At 39.1% G+C, this 22,124-nt stretch overlaps 2 protein-coding genes across 2 annotated transcripts; one reads left to right on the top strand and one right to left on the bottom strand.

Annotated features, from left to right (window-relative positions):
- The first annotated feature begins 886 nt into the window (after positions 1-886).
- aldh6a1 (aldehyde dehydrogenase 6 family, member A1) lies at positions 887-10,459 on the top strand. Its single transcript, XM_032547737.1, has 12 exons — positions 887-1,033; positions 2,718-2,762; positions 2,855-2,929; positions 3,330-3,491; positions 3,636-3,714; positions 4,546-4,848; positions 5,057-5,178; positions 5,505-5,694; positions 6,130-6,311; positions 7,221-7,400; positions 8,289-8,387; positions 10,145-10,459. Exons 1-12 carry the CDS (start codon positions 995-997, stop codon positions 10,247-10,249), a joined length of 1,581 nt encoding a protein of 526 aa, XP_032403628.1. The 5' UTR covers positions 887-994; the 3' UTR covers positions 10,250-10,459.
- A 478-nt stretch (positions 10,460-10,937) lies between these two features.
- Positions 10,938-22,124, bottom strand: LOC116709231 (basal body-orientation factor 1). The gene is made up of 10 exons (XM_032547648.1): positions 22,081-22,124; positions 21,752-22,004; positions 21,613-21,678; positions 19,439-19,519; positions 19,276-19,356; positions 17,511-17,590; positions 15,909-16,053; positions 12,893-13,374; positions 11,783-11,887; positions 10,938-11,048 (listed from the first exon to the last, which is right to left on the bottom strand). The coding sequence occupies exons 1-10, from the start codon at positions 22,122-22,124 to the stop codon at positions 10,988-10,990; spliced, it is 1,398 nt and encodes a 465-aa protein (XP_032403539.1). The 3' UTR covers positions 10,938-10,987.

Raw genomic sequence — 22,124 nt, forward strand, 5'->3', positions numbered from 1 at the left:
GATTTAGGAGAGAAAATCAAGAGTGTTCCAGAAAAAGAAAACGAAGATAACACCCCTATGACTGCTGTAAAAGAAAATAAATTAATTAATGACAGGTTTTCAAATGTAATTTTGCCATGCAGTCAAAAAAGCACAATAAATAAATCACAGATATAAAATACATATTCTAGAGCTGACCTATATTACTAGTAGGTATTGTAATGTTTACTGGTATTAATATTTTTAAAAAATAAACTTAAATGGTTTTAGATAATATAACTGAAAAAAGAGTAATCAAAGTGAAACGGCTCAATAGACAATATCACAAAAAATTATGAGGTTACATTTATTTTTCATATCACTTTAAAACATGCTGGTAACTGCATAACGCGATAGACTCTCATTCAGCGAGAAGGAGGAGAAGGAGACAGGATATGTAAATTAAGATACGTGTATTTCAACCAGATTCTGTTTCTGTTGCAGTTTTAAGTTTACAGATATTTTTGTAATTTTGTCTAAACAACCTTCATTTCTAGTACGGAGATGACACACAATAATACACAAGAATTTATCAAATGTAAATTTTGTTTATTTTAGTTTTAGTTTTCAAATATGATTTGAATCAGTTACAAGGTTGCACTTGACCCTCACAATATGGCCATCACACTGACGTATCTTTACAATGTGACAGCAATGTGGCATCTACATTTTTGTTTCTATGCTCGCTGTTGACCTGTTTCATATTTATCCAATAGTCAAGCGATTTATTAAACTGAGGCGGAAATGTGCGTTACATCTAATATTGATTGGACAGATGGTTCAGTAATTAGACCAATCACAGGCCTCTATTTGTGGGCGTGAGTACATGTGGACCAATAGGGAGCCTTGCTTTTTTGCTAAGGCCCGCCCCAAAGTAATCCATGTCCGTGAGGGAGAACTCTGACTGCTCTTGGACCATCGCGCTACCTGCAGGATCTGTGAAATCAGGTCGTTTTAGGAGAAAAAGCATTTCACCATGGCGGCATTAGCATTAAGATCAGTGCTTAGAACCAAGGTGAGCTTTAATTCGGCTTTAAATCTGTTTAAATAAAACAAGCATTCATTTCATCTGTTGTTTACAAAGTTACAATGTCATGTGCTGCACCATGTGTGCATTGCAGATAAGGGTTAAGATAGATAGGAGAAACTTACCATGTTTCTTTCATTTTAAGTTGATAGTAAAATAAATATTCACCTAAAGTCAGATAGCAGGCTTGTTTAAAATGCACAGATTTACTTGTGTGGTAGTAGTATGCAAGTTCAAGCAATTTGCATTATCAGTGGCACTAATTATTTTCTTTCTGCTTTCATTTCCTCTGTGCCCTCCACTCAGCTTGCCTTTGTCCCCTTTTTCATTGCCATGCACTTTGAAGTTGTTTATTAATCTTGTGCTCCAGCAAACTGCAGCTGGAAATAACTGGGTATATGCACATTTCCATAAACTGGCAAACTAAACCTGCCTTTATAAGTTTTTCATAAAACAATTGTAACTTGAATAAATTGCAGTTCCTGCTTAGATGTGGTGTGAAGGCTGCAAGCTGAAAAATGTCAGCTGAATAATTATGAAAAATTCTAGGTTAATTTGAGAAAACTTCTAAAAAGAACAAATGGTCAGAAACGTTGTAAAAGCATGACTATCTTATCTGGGGAAGAAGCAAAACCTTTGCCTGACAAATGTTAAAGAAGCTGAAGTCAACACAAAAACAGTTCTAAAAATATAAAAAATAATATCAGCTACTTAAAAAAAAAACAAAGTCAGAACTTTGAGCTACTCTACTGAAATACTGTATGTATATTCAAGACAACAAAAATTTATAAATAAGCAGCAGTGAATGGAAAACCGTTGCTTGAACAGAATAAATCATGTAAAAAGTGCAATTAGACTTGTGATCTGCTGAAGTGGCATCTTAAAGTAGAAGAGAAGATTGTCAGAAATCTGCAAAGTAACTTTACTTTCAACTGAAAATTGGTATAAAAACTGTCAGTGGAGCTTCTAATTAAGTAGACGAACTGCTGAGACTTGCTTTAGAAGATGAAGATCTAAAAAGAAGCAAAAGTGGAAAAGAAAAAATACTTCAACTGAATTGCTTTCAGTTAGTGAAGTTGAGAGAATTTAGTGAGTAAAATATTATGTGGCAAAACCATTGTTCTTATTGAAAAACCTAGTAAACATCAAAAAACATCTTTTTGATGATGCATATATTATTATTTATTATCCATGGTGTACAAGTAGAAGTTTGCAACCTTTTAACATTCATATAAAAAGAGGTACTGCTAGAGAAAAATCTAAAACTGAGCCAAAACATTATTTTCTAACAACCATTTTATGAAAATGTCGAAAGAGATAAAAAAATGTTTATTCATTTGGGAATAGCCCAAAGCTTTAACCCTGTAACATTTGAATGATGTTTCTAGGTGCAAGTGTGTGAAAATATTTAGGGTTTCAGCCATTACTTGGTTGTAGAAGCATTTGAAGCTGTCACCCATTTGTTTCAATAGGATTGTAAAGAGTTAGATGTCTAAAACAAACAAGCATAAAAGTTAGAATTCTGAAAATTCATAGCTGACATGTCCTGGGGTAGCAGAACTAACAAATAGCTTCAACTAACTAGCTGAAAAGTTAGTCAAGATTACAGAAAGAGAATCTCAGTATGACCTTAACAGCCTTTACATTATTACTGGATATCAATTTTTAACAGGTCCATCCTAAAATTGGCCGTCTGTGCTATTCCTCCTCCTCAGTGGTGAGTGAAAATACATTTGTTTGTGAATCTAACTCATTTTGGTCCTGTTGTGTTATGCATGGATATGATTTATATTATTTGTCTCCTTACAGTCTACTGTTAAACTCTTCATCGATGGGAAATTTGTAGAGTCCAAATCCTCAGAATGGCTTCATATTCACAATCCTGTAAGTGTTGTACCAAACCTGAAGAAGTTTATCAGTGTATTTTTTGTTGAAATGCACTAATCAAACTTCTATCGGCCAGAATTATTTCTGGTTTTCCTTTTGTAACCTTTGATTTGAATCATTTCCTTTATTTTTATAGCACATAAATAGAAAAAAACATTAGCTGGAGAAAGCATATGTTCTTAACCTTTATTTGATTGTTAAATTGAAAAAAAAGTGTAAAGAAGGGGTTGCTGTTGGCAGGCGGGTATAGAAACGGAAAATGGGGGGAGTTCTCAGTTTCAGTAATGGTTTTCAGTATTTTACCTGAAGTTCACCAGTCACAGTTAATCAAGTGACTTCAATTATGTTTCAATTATTTTTTTAATCTCATTTTTGCCTGTTCTCTTGTTTTTTGCAGGCTACCAATGAAGTGATTGCCCGTGTTCCCAAAGCCACCCAGGAGGAGATGTTGGCTGCTGTAGACTCCTGCTCCAGAGCCTTTCACTCTTGGTCTGAGACCTCCATTTTGTCCCGGCAGCAGATCTTCCTGCGCTACCAGCAGCTTATCAAGGACAACATTGTGAGTAAAGAATGTTGCTCAGCCTTAGATGCCCTGAAACTGGCAACATCCTGCTGATCAGAGGTCTAAATGTTCTAAATGTGCTTGATGATGACCTTACCAGTGGAGGTTAGTTCTTGAACTGAACCTCTGGTTCTGTTTCAGAAAGAACTCGCCAATTCCATCACATTGGAGCAGGGCAAAACCCTGGCAGACGCAGAAGGAGACGTGTTCAGAGGGTTGCGTAAGTTTCAGTGACATGCATGCAGATTCCCTGAACAAGGAGCAACATGAAGATAAATATTAACATTTTTATGCATGGTGTTGGAAAAATGAAAACAAGTTGTTTTAGTTCTTCCTTTGTAAAAACAACAGCCAAGGTCAGTTTGCTCTTGAACCTTAAACTAATAGTCTTAAACTACAGCTTTTTTCACATTATGTCTAAGCAGGCTGACTTCTACAAATTTCTGAAGGTCTTTTTGAAGTTTTTCTTTGCTTTTTAACTTATTCTGAATTAAAGGTGGGCAATCTGGACTGAAAGTTTTATCACAATATTTTGTGGAGTTATTGTGATTACAATAAAAGTGAAAATAAGAACTAGTTATTACTTTTTTAAAGTAATTGCATGACTGTGACTGTTGTAGCTTCACAAATACAAATACTGCCCACTGATAATGTTCTTCTTTAGAATACCAGTCACATAAAAAAAGAGTGATTTGTATCGCAAAACTTCACACAGCCACAGACTTTAATCATATTTTCAAATGTTCATTATATTGAAGATACTCTCATTGAACAAACAGTGGTAAAAATAGTCAAAATAACAATACAGACAATTTATTGGAATTTATCATTGATGAATCAATATCTTATTATGATAAGAAATTGTTCACAATAAATGATAAACGATATGATAAATGCCCACCCCTATCTCAGTGATAGTCACTTAGTCAGTTAGTAAGGCCGATATACAGCGTTTTGCAAAAAAACCCCAACAAAAAACAAAAAAAGCGTTCCATTGTTGTGTTACGCTTCAGCCACAGAAAAACTATCTTCCATTGTGTTGCTATTTCAGAGGTGGTGGAGCACGCCTGCAGCATCACGTCTCTGATGCTGGGAGAAACTCTGCCCTCCATCACCAAGGACATGGACACCTACACCTACCGTCTTCCCATCGGTGTGTGCGCCGGCATTACTCCCTTCAACTTCCCCGCCATGATCCCCCTGTGGATGTTCCCCATGGGGATGGTGTGCGGCAACACGTACCTGCTGAAGCCGTCGGAGCGCGTGCCGACCTGCGCCATGCTGCTGGCCAAAATGCTGCAGGACGCCGGTGCTCCGGACGGGACACTGAACATCATACATGGGCAGCATGCTGGTGAGAGTTGGTTCAAGTTACCTGAAATATGACTGAATATGACTTATTTTAATGCTTTTAATTTTTAGTTCTTAATTCTTAGTGTCTAACCAAGACATTCAGAATGGAGAAATTATATTTTCACATTTGAAAATATTTGAGGAAAAACAGGATAAATCTGCAAGGAGGAATATTTTTTGTTTATTCATTCAAAATTTTTCTGCCTCAGCTGTGAATTTCATCTGTGACCACCCGGCCATCAAGGCCATCAGCTTCGTTGGCTCAAACCAAGCCGGGGAGTATATTTATGAAAGGGGATCTAAAAATGGCAAAAGGGTCCAATCCAACATGGTGAGTGCAATAAAGTTATTGCAATTGCTGCAAATCCCCAGAAGGTGGCAGTATTGCCCAACAGATTCTTTAATATGTTTTTGCCCTCTCTGTTCATATTAGTGACTTTCAAATGCACCGATGCGTGTGGAAAGCCGATTACAGCTGTGTGTCACCGGGGAAAAAGGATATTTTTATTTGTCCTCCTCATTCCACACACAAACCAAAATGTGCAGCATGTCAACTATAAAGTTTAACCCGCAGTTTGTTTAGAACAATAACCTTATTTGTTATAAACAAGCAGGAGATCAAAGAGCTGAAGGTTAACCACTTTTTGTGCAATGCAGGGTGCCAAGAACCATGGTGTGGTGATGCCCGATGCCAACAAGGAGAACACTCTGAACCAGCTTGTGGGAGCGGCGTTCGGGGCAGCGGGCCAGCGCTGTATGGCCCTGTCCACGGCCATCCTGGTGGGCGAGGCTCGGCGCTGGCTGCCGGAGCTGGTGGAGCGTGCCAAGGCTCTGCGCGTGAACGCAGGTACCACACCCGCAAGTCACCCCCGCCTTTCAAGAAGCCCTCTCTCACACGGGGCCCTTTGGTTTAGCTGAGCTGGGGCCACCCACGCCGCCTAACCTCACCTCTCGGCTGATGCTCTGTTGTAATTTCCATTTGGAGTCTGCTGGGAGCGCAGGGCTTGTCGAGGCAGCCATGCTGCAAATTTGTGGCCAGATCTGCGGACCAGATCTAAATGGCGGTTTTTGACGGTCAGATCTTCTCAGAAGAAAAGTTGATGTGAGGTGAAACGAAGATCGGCTATGACTGCTTAAAGTGATGCGGAGTCACAGTAAATTTGGAACAGGAAAGCCACAAGCATCCAGGGTCCTCCTCGGTGGAGGACGAGTGCGAATGTGAGTGGAGCTAGTGTGCTGTGATGTGTAACGCTACGCCTGCTTGTGTTTGGGCCCCGACTAGGGGACCAGCCTGGTGCGGATGTGGGGCCCCTGATCTCCCCGCAGGCCAGAGACAGAGTCTGCAGTCTCATCCAGAGCGGCGTGGATGAAGGAGCTCAACTTCTCCTCGATGGCCGAAACGTCAAGGTCAAAGGTTATGAGAATGGCAACTTTGTCGGACCCACCATCATCAGCAACGTCACAGTATGTGGGGATATTTTTACTGCCTCGCACAAAGTTTTCAAACCAATTGATGTTTTCTCTCATAAGAAGCATAAACTTCAATGTATTTAAGTTGGATTTTATTTGATTTATTCACCAACAAAATAGTTCAGTCTCAGTTAAAACAGGTGATGTGGAGTCGCAATAAATTTAGTAGCTGTGAACATCAGTATTTAAGTTTATGCCAGGACTTTTACTGGGACTTTCTAACACATGAATCCTAAAAAGCCATTTCTCCCTTCAGTCCTCCAACATAAAAACTTCTCTAGAGCCACAAAACCTTCCTGCCGCTGTCAAAAACAATAACTCACCGATTTTTATAAATATTTAAACCATAAGGTTAAACTAAATAACTTCACATTTAGTTCTGTTTTGGGCTTTTAGATTAAAGGAAAACAATCCCTAAAATATGTATGAAGACGCTTTCTAGTTATTAAAACCACAAAGTGTGTCACAAGAGGCAACAATGCATAAACAACTATAGAAAGCAGTTTTATAAAAACAAGTTTTAGTGGTGGGACTAAAACTTGTTTTAGTTAGTTAGTTTTTTCATCTTTGAAGAAGAAAAAACTAACAAAACACCTAAAATTGTAATTTTAATACCTTTATTTATTTACAAACTGCTCAGTTTTATACGATTTAAAGCAAGAGATGGAAACTTCTCAGGGGAGTTGGTTGCGTTAATTTTAATTTAAGCGTATCAGAGTAAAGGGGGCTGAACACATACTCACCAAAAATTTTTGACTATTCATTTTATTTAAGCAGAAAGAGAAAGAAAATGTATTTGAAAATCCCACTCAAATAAACTGAATGAGGTTTTATTGAGAAAATGTTGAACGTTTCGTTTTTTTTGTCTGATTTTTAAAATGTTTTTGAAATATTTCTTCTCAGCCCGGGATGAAGTGCTACAAGGAGGAGATCTTCGGACCCGTCCTGATTGTCCTCGAGGCAGACAGTCTCGACGATGCCATCCACCTGGTCAACAACAACCCCTACGGCAACGGCACCGCCATCTTCACCACAAATGGTGCCGCGGCGCGCAAATACAGTCATGAGGTGGACGTGGGCCAGGTGGGTGGCTGTGTCCTCCAAATGCGCCCCTCCGTCCCAGGAGAAAGGAGGCATTCACATCCCTCTGTCATGTCTGAGCTGCATCTCCAGCAGCGGGGAGCACATCACGATTCTGTTTGAAAATCTTCACATATTTAAAAAAGGGAAAGGAAAAAAATATTCCATGTCACGTATCTTCTTGTTTGCTCCTCACCTAAAATACACACCTTGGGTAACCCTGTTTTCTCCACTTCCCCGCCATCTGAGGCTCCAAATAGATAAGGCAAACATGTGTGTGTTACAGGAAAACAGAAGGGTATAGAAATGTATTTCCAGGTAGCATCTGGAGCAGGGAATTCTCAAATTAAAACTCAAAAGGGATTCCAGGGTTTGTGTTGAGCAGACTACGGCCAGCCTTCACCCTGTTTGTTTGCCTATGGAGCCTGGTTGTGCCCTGTGTTTGCTGTTCACATGTCGGGGAATGTTGTGCAGGCCATGTGCTGCACTACTTTCCAAAACCTCTGTGCAACAAACATCTACTTTTCGTTTTTCTTTTTTTCCTTTTCCACTCGGCGCACCTTCGCCAAAAGGCCCTAGTGTGTCAAAACGTCTTCCCGCTCTTTCAAACATCTTAAACCAACCATGGCTCTGCAGTTTTCAAAACAGAATGTTTTATTTAGCTTTTCATCCCTCTAATAAGGGCATGCTGTGCTTTAAAAGCAGCAGATGCAAGCCACAGGTTCGGCTTTGTTTATTGCGACCATGTAGGCTTGTTTTTTCAACAAGCACGGACGCACCGCATCTTTTTGTTAGCTGCATCTTGATCATCCCAGCAATTTGGGTTCCTGGAATTGTTTTACAAAACTTACACTTATGGAAATGAAAGGGACAATGCTTGTTTGTGTGCAGGTTGGAGTCAATGTGCCCATCCCTGTGCCGCTGCCAATGTTCTCCTTCACTGGATCAAGAGGATCCTTCAGAGGAGACACAAACTTCTATGGGAAGCAGGTAAGACCTGTTTTGCATATTTTTGTACTTCCGTTTCTACTGCTTCTGAAAACAGCCCAATCACTTGAAACAACCACTCTGCCAGTTTTTGGCAATAAGTTAATGTTTTTGGTGTCTGGAAAATGAGCCGTTTCAAAAACCTCCAGAATCAGCACTGCCCCTCACTTAGCAACCATAGCGAAGCTCACCCTGTTTACAGCAACCCCAGCAGAGCTCTAGCACATTTGGCCAGATGGTTTTATTGCTGTATGTGTTGTAGAACGGCTGCTGAAAAAGTGTTTTGTTGTTGAGTTACTATCCAGAAACCACTTGCTGGATTCTTGTTGGTTGTGCATGAGGCTCCACTTCTGCTTTTTAAAGAAGCATGGTTGTATAATTACACATCTGTTTGTGCCCATTTTCACATGTGAGTGTAAATGTTAAGTTGGGGGGCGTGGTCAGCAGCAGCTTCTTTGGATTTAAAGAGACAAGAGGCCCTAAAACGGCTTGTTATGAAAAGGAGCTCAATATATTGAAGAAATGAGCAGACTAAAAGCTCATTATATAAAAATTATTTTGTGCAAAACATGTTTTATATAGTCCATAGACTTATCCTAACCTGTTCAAGGAAGCATAGTAGGTCACCTATTACGACCTTTTATCACTTTACAACCACAAACGTCGATGTATTTAATTGGGATTTAATAGGATGTGCACATTTATATTCATCTCCCTTTACTCTAACCTCAATGTTCAACATCTAAGAACACAAGTGTGCAGTAAGTTCATGTTTACATATAGACTGACAAGCTGGTAACTGTGGAGGAGCTGCAGAGGTTCACATCTCAGAGAACGGGAACTTTCAACAGGACAGTGCCCTTCACAAATCTAGTCTTTATGGAAGAATGGCTTGATTATTAAAATAAAGTGATAAGAAGTCCAGATTAAAGTCACGTAGAGGACACAGCAAATTTGTGGAAGGTGTTCTGATCAGATGAGAATAAAAACGTTTTAGCCTATACAAACACAGTATGCACTGTGAAGCATGGCTGTGGCATCATCATGCTGTGGAAATGTTTTTCTTTAGCAAGGAAGTTTGTAAAAAATTATTGGAAGACAAATGCAGCTAAATATTGGTCCACTGCCCAGCAGGAAAATGATGCAAAACATACAGCTAAGCTTGTCTCAATAAGAATTGAATCAATTAATTGCATGATAAATTTAAACAAGCTTAATGATTTCCATTTGCTTTGTTTTTGTTTGTTTCTCTTGTCTTTCTTTCTACCAAAGACTGGATGATAAAAGTTTTCAGTTTAGTGCATTGGTCTCAACTAACCCTTTTTTGAATGTGTTTTTTTTTTTTTTGTGCTTTTTACAGACTTCAGTACTAATTTTATTTATTTTTATTTATTTATTTTGCGGTACTTAAAATGTCTTCCACTTCCCATGATAAATGTTGTATAGAAATTAAAATTTATTGCTTTTTGAGAAGGTGTACTTGGATTATTATGGCATTACTTAAAAATGGTCTGAAACCTGAACCAAAAGGACCTGCAGCAGTAATTGCAGGAAAAGATGCTTCCACAAAGTTTTGACTCAGTTAGGTCGAATATAAATGCACAGTTTTCAAACTTGTATCTGTAAAAAGTCTTAAACTATGCATCCTTTTTCTTTAAGTTATGTGCTACTTTTGAGTTGGTCTGTCCCATTAAATTACCCTGAAGTTTGTGGATGATAAGTCTGATCAGTATTTCATTATTGTATTTTTATCTCTTTAGGGCATCCAGTTCTACACGCAGATCAAAACCATAACCTCACAATGGAAAGCTGAAGACGCTACTTTAAAAAGTCCTGCCGTTACCATGCCAACAATGGGACGCTGAATGCCTCATCCTACAAGTGCTTCTGATGTAACTTCAAGTTTTCTTCCAGAAAGAAAACAAACTACAGTATATGTTCATAGATAGATGAATGATGTGAAATAACACCCATTTTAAAGACTTTGTATGTAAACAGTGTGCTTAGATGCTGAATGAATGTCTGCAGAGCGGTGCAGAAGAGGAAACACTAATAAATCTTGTTGGGTCCTAAAAGATTGTGTGTTTTCATGGAGCCAACCAGTGTTTGTTTTTGTTTTATGCATAAAATACACAATTAAAACCACATGCATTGTAAAAACAGCTGAAAGGAACACAAACCAACATTTTTTACTGTGCTGTACTCCTGACTGACACTCCTCGGGAAGCACACAAAGCGAAGCCGCACAGATATGAGATGAGAGCTGCAAAGGCTGCACCGAGGTCATGTGGTGTGGTGCGTATCCGACAGTCTGTTTGGGGTTGAAGGCAGAATGGACTCCGGCGCCTGGGGGCCGATGAGCGCCCCGACAGTTCTCTCTAATTCTGGAGGACAGTCATCATTATGCATCGCTAAAATGCAAACCGTCTTGATAAATCACATGTAGGAACTGACGTTCTCGCAGCCACTGCTTTTTCTGCTAAACATGCAATGTGGGACCGATAAATCTGTGCAGGCTTCCTAAATTGTAAGGATGAGGTAAAACTTTTTTTAATTTCTGTGCCATTTTTTTATGTGTGTGTTTGAGCTCAGCAGCGTTGGTGTCAAAGAGTCTCTTTCTGTTCTTCACTGGAAGCACAGAGATCCTGATGCTTGCAGACTTTCCTATCAGGGGAAAATGCAAGAGGTTGCAGTTAAATAGAGAACACAGAAATGAAAGGCCATGTTTTAACACATTGGTTTTTGTTTTCTTTGCCCCTAATGCGGTTATTCTGGGTCAACTAGATTTGGATCCTGCTTACTGATTGTCTTATTTTACCAAAAGGTCAGACTGGATGCCAGACCACTGCTGACATGAATATACTTCCCGTCTTTCCCGCTTTATCCCATACGTTCAGATCCCCTGCACAATCCTCTGGAAATCATGTTACCAGCTGCTCTCCAACCACAAGCGTTCAAAGGACAAAATAAACTGCTTGTGCACGTGAAGAGGAGACCAATGAGCTGGAAGAAAAATCGTTGTGACCAGATGTTTGTTTCCAAGCACACGACTCTGTGGCCAGGCCTATTTTTACTATTGTGCCCAGACTCTTTCTTCATTCTTTTTAAGCAGCTGGATGGAAAAGAAAATTGGTCGAAGCCTAACTTATGTTTTATGGTATCCTCTTCTGCCGAGAAAATGGCTGTTTAAGGCATTAAAGTGAGGGAGGAGTCAGCATTTTCAATTTGAGCTAACTGCATGGTGTCACTGCACTTTGTTCTTCGGAGTTAATTGATGCAGAAGTTTTTGGTTCATTTTAGAGGAAAACAAATGGATTTTAATGTAGGCAGTGAGCACAAATCCTAATAATAGTTTAGCTGTGTGAAACATAAGCCACTTATGGGGGATGTTTTATTACCTTTCCGTCTGTCCATTCATTTTAGCAAAGAGGAGGCTAAGCACTTTTTCCTTTTGCTCCCAAGTGAGATGAGACATGTTGACCTCACCGCTGGGAGGATGGAACCTTCAGACAAACAGAAGGCAAATCAGACCTGTGTTTCATTAAATCACGTGTCTTTAATTTTCTCACATTACAATCACAGCTTTTAATGTGTTTCACTAAAGGTTTATGAAGTGGAAGGACACAAAATCTTACCACGTATGCTTGTCTTGTGTCTAGTGCAAATATCTTTGTACACTTGAAAAATAAGATAAAACTAACTCACAAGTAACTTTTTAGTAAGATATAGGAACTTGCTTTAAATCTGTAATATTGATGGAAAAAGTACTTGTTTCACTGGCTGGTTATTTCACTTATAACATGGAGAAGATATTTTGTTAAAAGTGAAATAATCAACAATAATTCCTAAAGCAGTATTAAGGAACGGTCTACTTAAAATAAGATCTTATATCTTGTTGAAATGTTACTTGTAAGTTATTTTTGTCTCATTTCAAATGTACTAAGTCATTCGCACTAGAAACTAGACCAAAAAATACCTTGTAAGATTGTGTGTTTTTGCAGTGTTTATTGTTGAGACATTTTGCAAATAAATATCTGAAAACTGATGAATGAATTTTTAATTACTCCCTTTTACACTGATATTCTTTTATGCTGCTCTTTGTGAGCCCATTGCAAACAAAACCATTGTTGAAAGTGATCAATGATATGGACTTAAAATTTAAAACGTATCTTTTACCAACAGAACTGCAGAACTTATTCGATCTTATGGAAGAAAAAAAATACCTAAAAAGGCTAAATTTGACCTTTGGCTGTTTGCAAAAATGATCACATTGAGTTTATTGTTACTACAGGATGACAAATTCTAACCTTGATCATTATTTTGAAAGTAAGTTGTCTGGTTTGAAACAACAATACATTTAGAGGTTACGTATAGAAGGAAACTACAACTTCACATCTATACACTATTGCTTTCTGATCAATCAGTTCCAATAAAATACATTGAAATTGGTTTTAGAATACATGGGAAATATAATACTTTAGAAATGACTGAAAGAAAAGAGGAAGTACCATTGTGCGGCTGCCTCCATGTCTGCATAGAGGTAGTTGGGACTTCTGTTGATGGAACGGATGGGTGGGAACTTTATCATCCCAGCTGTGGCCTCTCTAAACTTCTGCTGATAATCCTGAAGGGTTTCCTTTTTATTCTGAAGTTTACTGGCAACAATCTCTTGCCTGACGTGATTCAGCGCTTCGTGGAAGAATTGCTCCACCTCCCTGCGTTTATCTACGATGGTCTTCGCCAGCTGCTTGACGTGCTGCATCTCCTTCTCTCGCATGGCGAGGAGCTTCTGCAGTTTGTCCAGCTCTACCTGGCTGGCCTGGATGGTAACCAGATTCCTCTTCTCCTTCTCTTCCTGCTGCTCAGATTTTCTGGAGATTTCTGCCAGGGCCAGCTCCAGTGAGGCAGCTTTGGCCATGACTTCAGAGAGCTTCTTTTCTTTCACTTCCATCTTTGCCGTGTCCTTCTTAACCGTCACCTCGAGCATATCCTGGGTGAGAGAGCATAAAGCAGAGAAGGTCCAGTCCCAATTTGCAATACATGCACTCATCAGAACCATGATTGTTACATTAATTGTAGGCTTCTTCTAAGAACAGGGAGTAAAACGCTTTTTTTTCTTTCTTTTTGGATTTCACTCATGAAAACAGGCTCAAAATGACACATACACTCAATTTTATTCCTGTAATATCTGGTTAAATATCTCTTAGCAAGTTGTGCCTCATCTACAAGCTTTCTGCAGCTATGAATCTGCTTCTGGCATCATAGGTTAAATAAAGAAGCTTTATGTCAGGATCTTTGTTTTTTCTGGATTTATAGTTTTGTTACTTTATCTGTGTTTATCCTTAGTTATTCTTTATTTTGATTCGATCAGACTTGTTTCTGTTTTATATCAGTTCAATCAATCAATAGTATTTCAATTAGGTCTTTATTATTTATTTATTTCTTGTGTTTGGTTCATTTTTGTCTTTCTTTTCCCAGCTCCTTTGTTTGTGTTTACTCCTCCTTGCTTCCCTGTGACATTATGACCCTTTCTTCCCCAGTTTGCTTTTGGCTCTCCCCTCAAAGATGCCTCCTGTTTGTAATTAGTTCTGGCGATCATTATAACATTTATCCACTTCTCCTTCATTCACTCCTTGCTGGTTTCCACATTAACTTAATGTACCCTGTTTCCATTGTTCTTGCTCTTGCTGTCGTTTTTAAGTTCATGTTTGATCATTCCTTCATTAATGATTCACATTTCCCCACAATCCACTGCTAGGTTGACAGTGAAAAAGAAAGAAAAACACATTATTCACTCCAGTTCATTTATGCTTGTTGTACATTTCGGATTCACCATCACCACCACACATCATGACAGCTTTATCATTCCAACACAGTGTGTGTTTAGGATCATGGACCTTTGCAACGTCCAGGCGTGTTCAGGTTTTAACCATATCGTCCCTGATTTGTGGTGAAGACAGTGAATTTGGAGGAGATAGAGAACCTCAGCATGATCCTGCCTCTACCATGGTTGACAACTGGTGCAGTGTTCTTAAGTAGAAAAATAGCTCAAGCTTCGTCTCCTCTGACTGTAAAACATTTCTCTAGAAGAGATTTGGTTTGTCTTCAAGTATGCAAGAAGCAGGTTCTTCTTTTTTCTTTGGCGAATCTCAGACCATGTTGATGTGGCAAGGCACACTGGTGGACCACCAACCTTTGTCTTCAAGGCACACTGCTGTGTCTGTTTTAGATGTTTCCCTGCTTCCAGCACACATGATTTCAATTGACGGCTGATTTATAGGCGCTTGTTGAATTGCGGTCATCTAAATGGGGCATCTTAACATCTGAAGCACATTTCTGCTGTTTTTTTTAACCAATATCCTATTGATTGGATAAGGGTTGCATAGATATGCAATTGGTTGCATGCAGCAACCATGCAGAAAGGTCTGTCAGCATGTGTGGGTTCTCTCAGGATACTCTACCTTCCTCCCACAGTCCAAAAACATGACTGTGAGGTCAATTGATCTCTCTGAATTGAGTGTGTGTGTCCAGGGTGTACCCTGCCTCTCGCCCAGTGGAGAGAACCAGTGATCCAGCCTCCCTGTGATCTTGAAAGGACAAGCAGTTAGACAAGGAATGGATGAGACATTTTGGGTCAGATTGATGAAACTTTGATGCAGTTTCTTGTTTCAGCATGAAAATGATGTCAATCACATCAAATCAGGTTTAGGAATGGAGGAAGCCATCTTCAAGGTGGTGTGATATGTAAAATTGACGTTCTTGAGCTTTATAACATGCTATAATGTTATTCCCTCGTTGAAAACACATCTGACATCACTTGTTAGTTTTATTCTTTCATGCATGTTTGAGAAATCCTTGGATCTCCCATGGCAACCATTCAGCTGTTCAAAAAACGTACTCTGACCAAGCGTCGCCTTTTCCACAAAGCTCCTCCCCGGAGCTGCAGTCTCCAAGCCGAGTCATATTTTATATATATAGCATTTTTATAACAACTAAAGGTAAAACAGTTACTTGATTGTGCTATACAATGTCACTATTTGCCTGGAAAATACATAATACTGCCCTGTTAAGTTAAGTTTCTTCTTCTTCTAAGCTACCTATGCTATAGCTTGTGAGTGGCCAAAGCATCAGGGAAACGGATCTACTCCTCGTGATTTGCTGTCATCATTAGAGGTAAATTTAATGCGCCCAATACTTATTTATCCAAACGAATAGGTGCCAGAAAGCTCCAAAGGATAATTCAATTAGAACCCAAACACCAGTGGAAACTCGCCGCAACCACTGACCACTGAGAGCCTGGAGAGCAGTCAGGAGGTCGGTGGGAGTTGGACCACAAGCAAAATACACAGGCTCAGCACAAATAAACAACATAAGGGGGAAAAAACCCCACCTGAAATATATTCTGGACAAATCCAACAAACACCTTCATAACTGAAAATTACTTTCAGGGCATAAATGGTCTCTTTCCAAGGACCGCTACTTAAAAGTCACATTGGTGTTTGCTGTCTTTTGGGTGAAACATACCTTCTCCATCATGACTGAGAGCTTTTCCTTCGCCAGTGAATGTGTCAGTTTCTTCAGGCCCTCTGCTTCTTGAATGGTAATTTTCAGTGTTTCATTCAACCGATCTCGCTCCTTGAAAGCAGAAGTTAACGCATTTTCCATCTTCCTAAAGGAAAGGAAAAAATCAAGCAAAAAAGACTACTGAGAAATTTGTTTCCAGCTATAAAGATGCAGACACTACATTTCCTCACACTTTCCAGAGGAGACAAAAGAGGAAGCGAGGTGGCAGTGAAAGAAGGGAAGACACAAGGAGGGGAGGACATAAAAAAGGATAGTCGGGAAGGAGGACGGAGGAGGCCACATTGTAGGACAGGAGGAAGGTAGAAAACCTTCCAGGGAAGGAAAGGAAGGAAGGACACAAAAAGGGTAAAACAGGAAAGGGGGAGCTAGCAAGTGACGAAAGGAAGAATGCAAGGGAGGAGAGTAGGAGACAGAAATGAAAAGGATGTGATGAGAAGTGAAGGGAGAAGAACACAAAGAAGGAAAGAAGGTAGGAAGGATAGATGAGGTCGCAGGAGGTAGAACACAAGACAAAAAAAGAGAATAGAAGACAGCAAAGGAAGGTAGGACACAAAGTAGGAAACAAAGGAAAGGACGGAGGAAAGAAGGACACAAGAATGGAAGGAAGGAGGACAAGGAAACACAAGGAAAGAAAAACAAGGCCACAGGAAAGGAAAAACAGGACAGGAAGACACAAGGAAGAAGGTAGGGCAGATTTAAGCAAGTGGGGAAGAACGAAGGAAGGGGAGGGACAACACAAGATAGAAGAGAGGAGACAAGGAAGGATAGAACGAAAGACACAGACAAAAAAGAAAGGACAAAAGAAAGAAGCCAAGACAGAAATAACTATATGAGGAAGGGAGCTGGGGATGATATCATGAAGAAAAGGACACCAAAAGGAAAAGGACACAATCTTTAAGCCATGTTTCCATTTTCTATAGTTTCATATTTATCCAGACCCGGAAAATACATAAATCTAATTCCATACTTTTCCAAATGTTTCCAGGCTGCATAAAAACCCTGTGAATCAGTCCTGTTGTCCCGTTGTTTTACTTTCTGATTTTATCTCAGCATGTTACACATAGAGTTGGTTTGACCAAATCAAACAGAAACGTTAACTTTAGGGTCACAGATTTCTGTTCTTGGTTAGAAGAAGTCCTTCTCTGAAAACCGGATGGGAAAGAGTTGGTTTGTTTAACTTCGAGGTTCAAAATTAAATCAATTATGGACAGTCAGACCACGGCGGCAGGGCCACACCAGGCTCAACGTTGATGTTTCATGAGCTGTGAAAACATCACCGCCAGAGTAGGACACACAACCTATAGCCTCAAAAGTAAACTATGGTCATCCACACATGCTCTGCTTCCTGCAGGCGTTTCTGGGATGGAGGAAGATGTGATAGTTGACTCAGGAAGTATACACTGTCATGAACATGACAAATCCAAAAAATAACATTAATTCTGGTCACATATTTACACAGAAATTATTTTTTCTCCACGTTCTGCTTGGTAGAGCATTTTAAAGGATTTAAATTCAGCATCACAGCCGTGAAAACACACTCACACAATAGCTTCATGGTGGTCCAGCTTCATCTTTGCTATCTCTTGATTGCACATGAGCCTCATCTCTGTCTTTAGACTTGCCTGCAGAAAAATACATAACTTCACGTAACATGGGATATTTGAGGTTTGCCACTGTCTGTCCTCATCCAACAAGTATAGATGGGCCTTGCAAAATGTCTTGGAGAAGTGTTAATTTCCCTTGAATGTCTTTGCATTTTGTCACGTTACAACCAGCAAAACAGCCATATGATAGATGGTTTTCAGTGTTTTTTTCTATAAAATCTGAAATGAGTGGTGTAGCTTTGCATGTCTCCCCCTCCCCTCCTCTACTTTGTAGAATCACTTTTGATATAAGTTTTTACCAGCTTTGAACATCATAATAACTTTCTGTCAGATTGGATGAAGTGGCTTCAAATGATTGGCTTTAGGTCTGATCTTTGACTGGGCCGTTCTGACAGATTAACAATAATTTTTTTCCCTCAGTCCAACTGCATAAAACTTTAGAGCCGCATATGTGACATGATGTTTTCTTAAAAAGAAAATTTATCCTTTTAATGGAAATTTTTTTTGTAATGTGTAAAGAACTGTAGATTTATTTTTAAAGGAAAACATAAAACTCAAAGAGGATGGATAGATTTTATTCTATGGGATATCGATATTAGAGGAAAATTATATAAATAAATAGTTTTCTTGTCATTCCCTCCTAATGACAAGAAAAATGGACCTAAAATCATGTTACTGGTACATTAAGTGTCATTTTGTTGTGGCAATTCAATACATTCCATGAAAAAATAGCCAACATTTGCATTTATTATTATATCAAAATATTAATTTTCATTTTTAGCCAAAGATCTTATAAGCCATTGCAAAAGGTCCAAAGAATATTTTGACCCTCTGCCCCAATTTAAAGTATTTTCCGGTAATAACAGTCAAGTCTAACCATGTTCCTTGTCCCCACTGAAGAAAAGCATACCCTCAGCATGATGCAGCCACTGCCATGTTTAACGGTGAGGATGATGTTTTCAGGGAGATGCCACACATAGCATTTCCCAAATAGACACATTTTAGTCTTATTTGATCATAATACTTTCTTTCACATGTTTGCTGTGTCCCCTACATGGCTTGTTGTAAACTGCATATTGAACTTCTCATGACTTTCTTCTTGCCACACTTCCATAAATACCAGATTTGTGGAAAAATTAATAGTTTTTCCCTCTTTGAGGCTCCTCCACACTAACCACTGATGTCTTGGCTGCTTTGCTGATTAATGACCTGATTAAGCCCTCTAAGCCTGTGAGCTTAGAGGGACATCCAGGTCTCTGTAGAATTGCAGTTATGCCAAACTCTTTCCATGTTCAAATAACAGATTGAATAATTCTCCATGACGTTTTCAAAGCATGCTTTTGCATGACCCATGTTTCTCGCTCTTCGTGATGCTGTTTGCTCAATTATGTTGTTAAAAAAATCTGTGAGGCCTTCACAGAACACCTGGATTTAACTGCAGTCAGGTGGACGCTATTTTTGTAACTATAGGCACTTTTGGCACTAGATTTTATTTAGAGGTATCACGATAAAGCAGGTTGGATATACAGGTATATACTGTACATACTGTATATCCACTAGTTTGTATTAAGATGCTACAAAAAATCTCAATAAAATACTCAGATGTTTGTGGTTGTAAAAGTTCAATACTTGCAAACGTTTGCAAGGCACTGTATATTCAGTACAATATTATAATAAAATACAGTTCTTTGTAGTGTTTAAACCTGATCCCTTTGGAAGCTGTCCTCAGTTTTCCTTAGCGTTTCCTCATGCTCTCTCTGTGTAAAATCCATGCTTTTTCTCATCTACAAGCAGAGACAAAAATGTCGGTTTCATCACGATGACTTCCAAATTGAAAATATTTAATCCTGTTTTCCACCTCCTCACATCACTGAGTTCCTCCTCCAGCCGGGCTTCATTTTCCTCCATTTTCCTCATTTCGTCCTGGAGCGCTTTGAAGTCTTCAGCCTTTTCAGACATGACAAAACAGAACAAAAGCCGTTACATATAATGAATTACTGCCATCAAGTTTGATACAGTGTTAAATGATGCAAATTGGAGACAGTAAAGAGAATTCACAACCCAACTTTCTCGTATTCATCTTAAATCTCTCAAGATGCTACTGTGGAGAAGTCAGTCTGAGAAAAAATGTGACAAAGTGACCAAAATCATGAGGGACTGAAAACACGCGCGCCCACAAACATGGACATGACGACTAAATGAGAGGTTATCAACCATCTGATTACAGCTTGGAGCCTAATCGTTATTCTTCAGATAACTCTCTAAACGTTCCTCTACATCAGCGCTGCAGTATTTACACAAGCTGGTCTGCATCTTCTAATTTTCCCCCTATGTAACCCATCCTATGGTAAGGTTTCCAAAAATATTCACCGCTTTAAAGTTAAGTGATCAACATTTCCCTAATTATTCGCCCGACCAAACCGCTTCGCATGTTCGTCGCTTTCACATACAACCATTTTATCGCCTTGCAGAGTTTGAGGCGCCATCAAAGTCTCATCTTTAGGAGTCAACTGCAACTCTTATAAAAAGGGGACATATGTGACAGACTCATACATTTTAAGTTGGTCCAGACCATGCGTCCTTTTTCATCCTCTGAAGTTCGGTTTTACTATCACGAAGTAAGAATTGGAAGATGGAAAACAGCTGCCATCCAAAGAATATTTTTTCTGTCACTTGACTTTGTCATGTGAGCTTAAAAGCTTGGGCTTTTATGGTGGGAAACAGAGGTCAGAGAGGGTATGAGTCTAAATAAGTTCCTTTGGTGTGCGTTATGTAACCTAAAGAGGAAAATCTAGACTGAGGATCCTGTGTGACAATGGAAGTCTGCTTAACACATCAAGACCAGCAGCGTGTCTGTATTTTCCCGACCAAGCACTTTTAAATTATGCTTTTTCACTGTGGCTAGTGGAGTAGATTAAAATAACATTAGACTATCACTTGGAATGCAAGGCTTTGTGTCTTTATTTTATTTTATTTTATTGTGCCTTTGTTTGGTTGTTGTTTTTTTAACATGGCGAATGTCAACATAATTACATACAACACCAGCTGTTAGCAGACAGCGCAGCACATTTTTGACATGCTACAGGTTTAAGATGTGCACAGTAAATCAGACCAACGGCAGCTCCTGGAACGGAAACCACTTTTAACATGCAGTGTTTGGAGATATGTGTGTTTTTTTAGATAGACATCAATCATGATTGATTACAATAGAAAATAAAACTGGGAAAAATTTGAATGATATTGCGACACACCTTCCAACAATAAATAAGAAAAGATGCGACCAATCTAAGTTGGCCTCCACCTTAATTTTGGTATCCATATTTTTTAAAGCTGAAAATAATATTAAAAATAATAAATAATAATAAAACACAATATATTTTTCAAATACTAAGTATAGGAATGCTGTGCATGCTTTTCCAAACCCTCCCTTTACCTAATAATATGTGGCAACAGCATGGTGAAAGAATAACATTAATCCAGATGTTGGCTCAACCATGTACCAGAACTCAAAGACCTTTCTGTGCTTTTCTACTCTTGTTTATTCCAAAAATGATTTTAAAATAGTGCTTCTGGACAGTAATTAACCAGAAGCAACATTAGTGGACTGAGCACACAACCCTGGGGGACATCAGCGATCAGTCCAGTGTTTTGGGAGACACTGTTCCCAATCCAGATTAACCAATGTATTCCAGTCAGAAAGTCCAGTAGTACACATGAGGACAACATGTCCTTGGCCCCAGATTCAGTACACCACAGACCAGGGGCATGTCCTTTGAGAGCTCAAATCCTAGTATACAAATCGTATTTTAGTACAATTTTAAATATTATTATTGTTAAAAATGATGAATGGCCTGTAGTTCAGAGAGCATCAAAACACTACATTCAGTCATTCACCCATTCACACACACTTATACTAGTTTGAATTTTACAAATTCATGCACTTAATTGCATAACATTTTATGCCTGTATGTATATACAGTATATACTGTATATATACTGTATATATACTGTATATATATATATCAATGCTTTACACCAACCTGTTTGTTTCTCTCTAGAAGTGCAATGGCCTCTTGTTTTCTAAGTTTGTCTTCAAGCATCCTGATCTGTGAGATTAGAATTTCACTTCAGATTTACATTACAATCTGTTAATTTATATGTGTCTCATCGCCTCCTGACCTTCTCCTCCCTGACCTCTACTTCTTTCTGCCAATACCCGGTCATGTCCACTGTGTTCTGCTCACAGCGGAACAGCTGATTGGTGAGCTGCTCGTTCATGCGGGCCATGTTATGGTGGGCGCCCCGGTAGTCGGACAGATCCTGCTCGGTAATCTTCAGTTTCAGTTCCCACAGCGCTGCGTTGGCTCTGGCCGTCTCCAGGTCCGGCTCCTTCTCGGTTTTTGGCTCATGTTTGGAGCTTTTCTTTCCTTTCCTGTGACAGAATAAAACCCACAATGTGGCTTATTATTTCCTATTTGCACGTAAACGCAGCAAATAACCGCACTTACCCGCGTTTCTCCCGCTTAGATTTGGAGGTTTTAGTTGTAGGCAT

Source organism: Xiphophorus hellerii, chromosome 19 (genome assembly GCF_003331165.1).
Source record: "Xiphophorus hellerii strain 12219 chromosome 19, Xiphophorus_hellerii-4.1, whole genome shotgun sequence".
NCBI classification, from domain to species: Eukaryota; Metazoa; Chordata; class Actinopteri; order Cyprinodontiformes; family Poeciliidae; genus Xiphophorus; species Xiphophorus hellerii.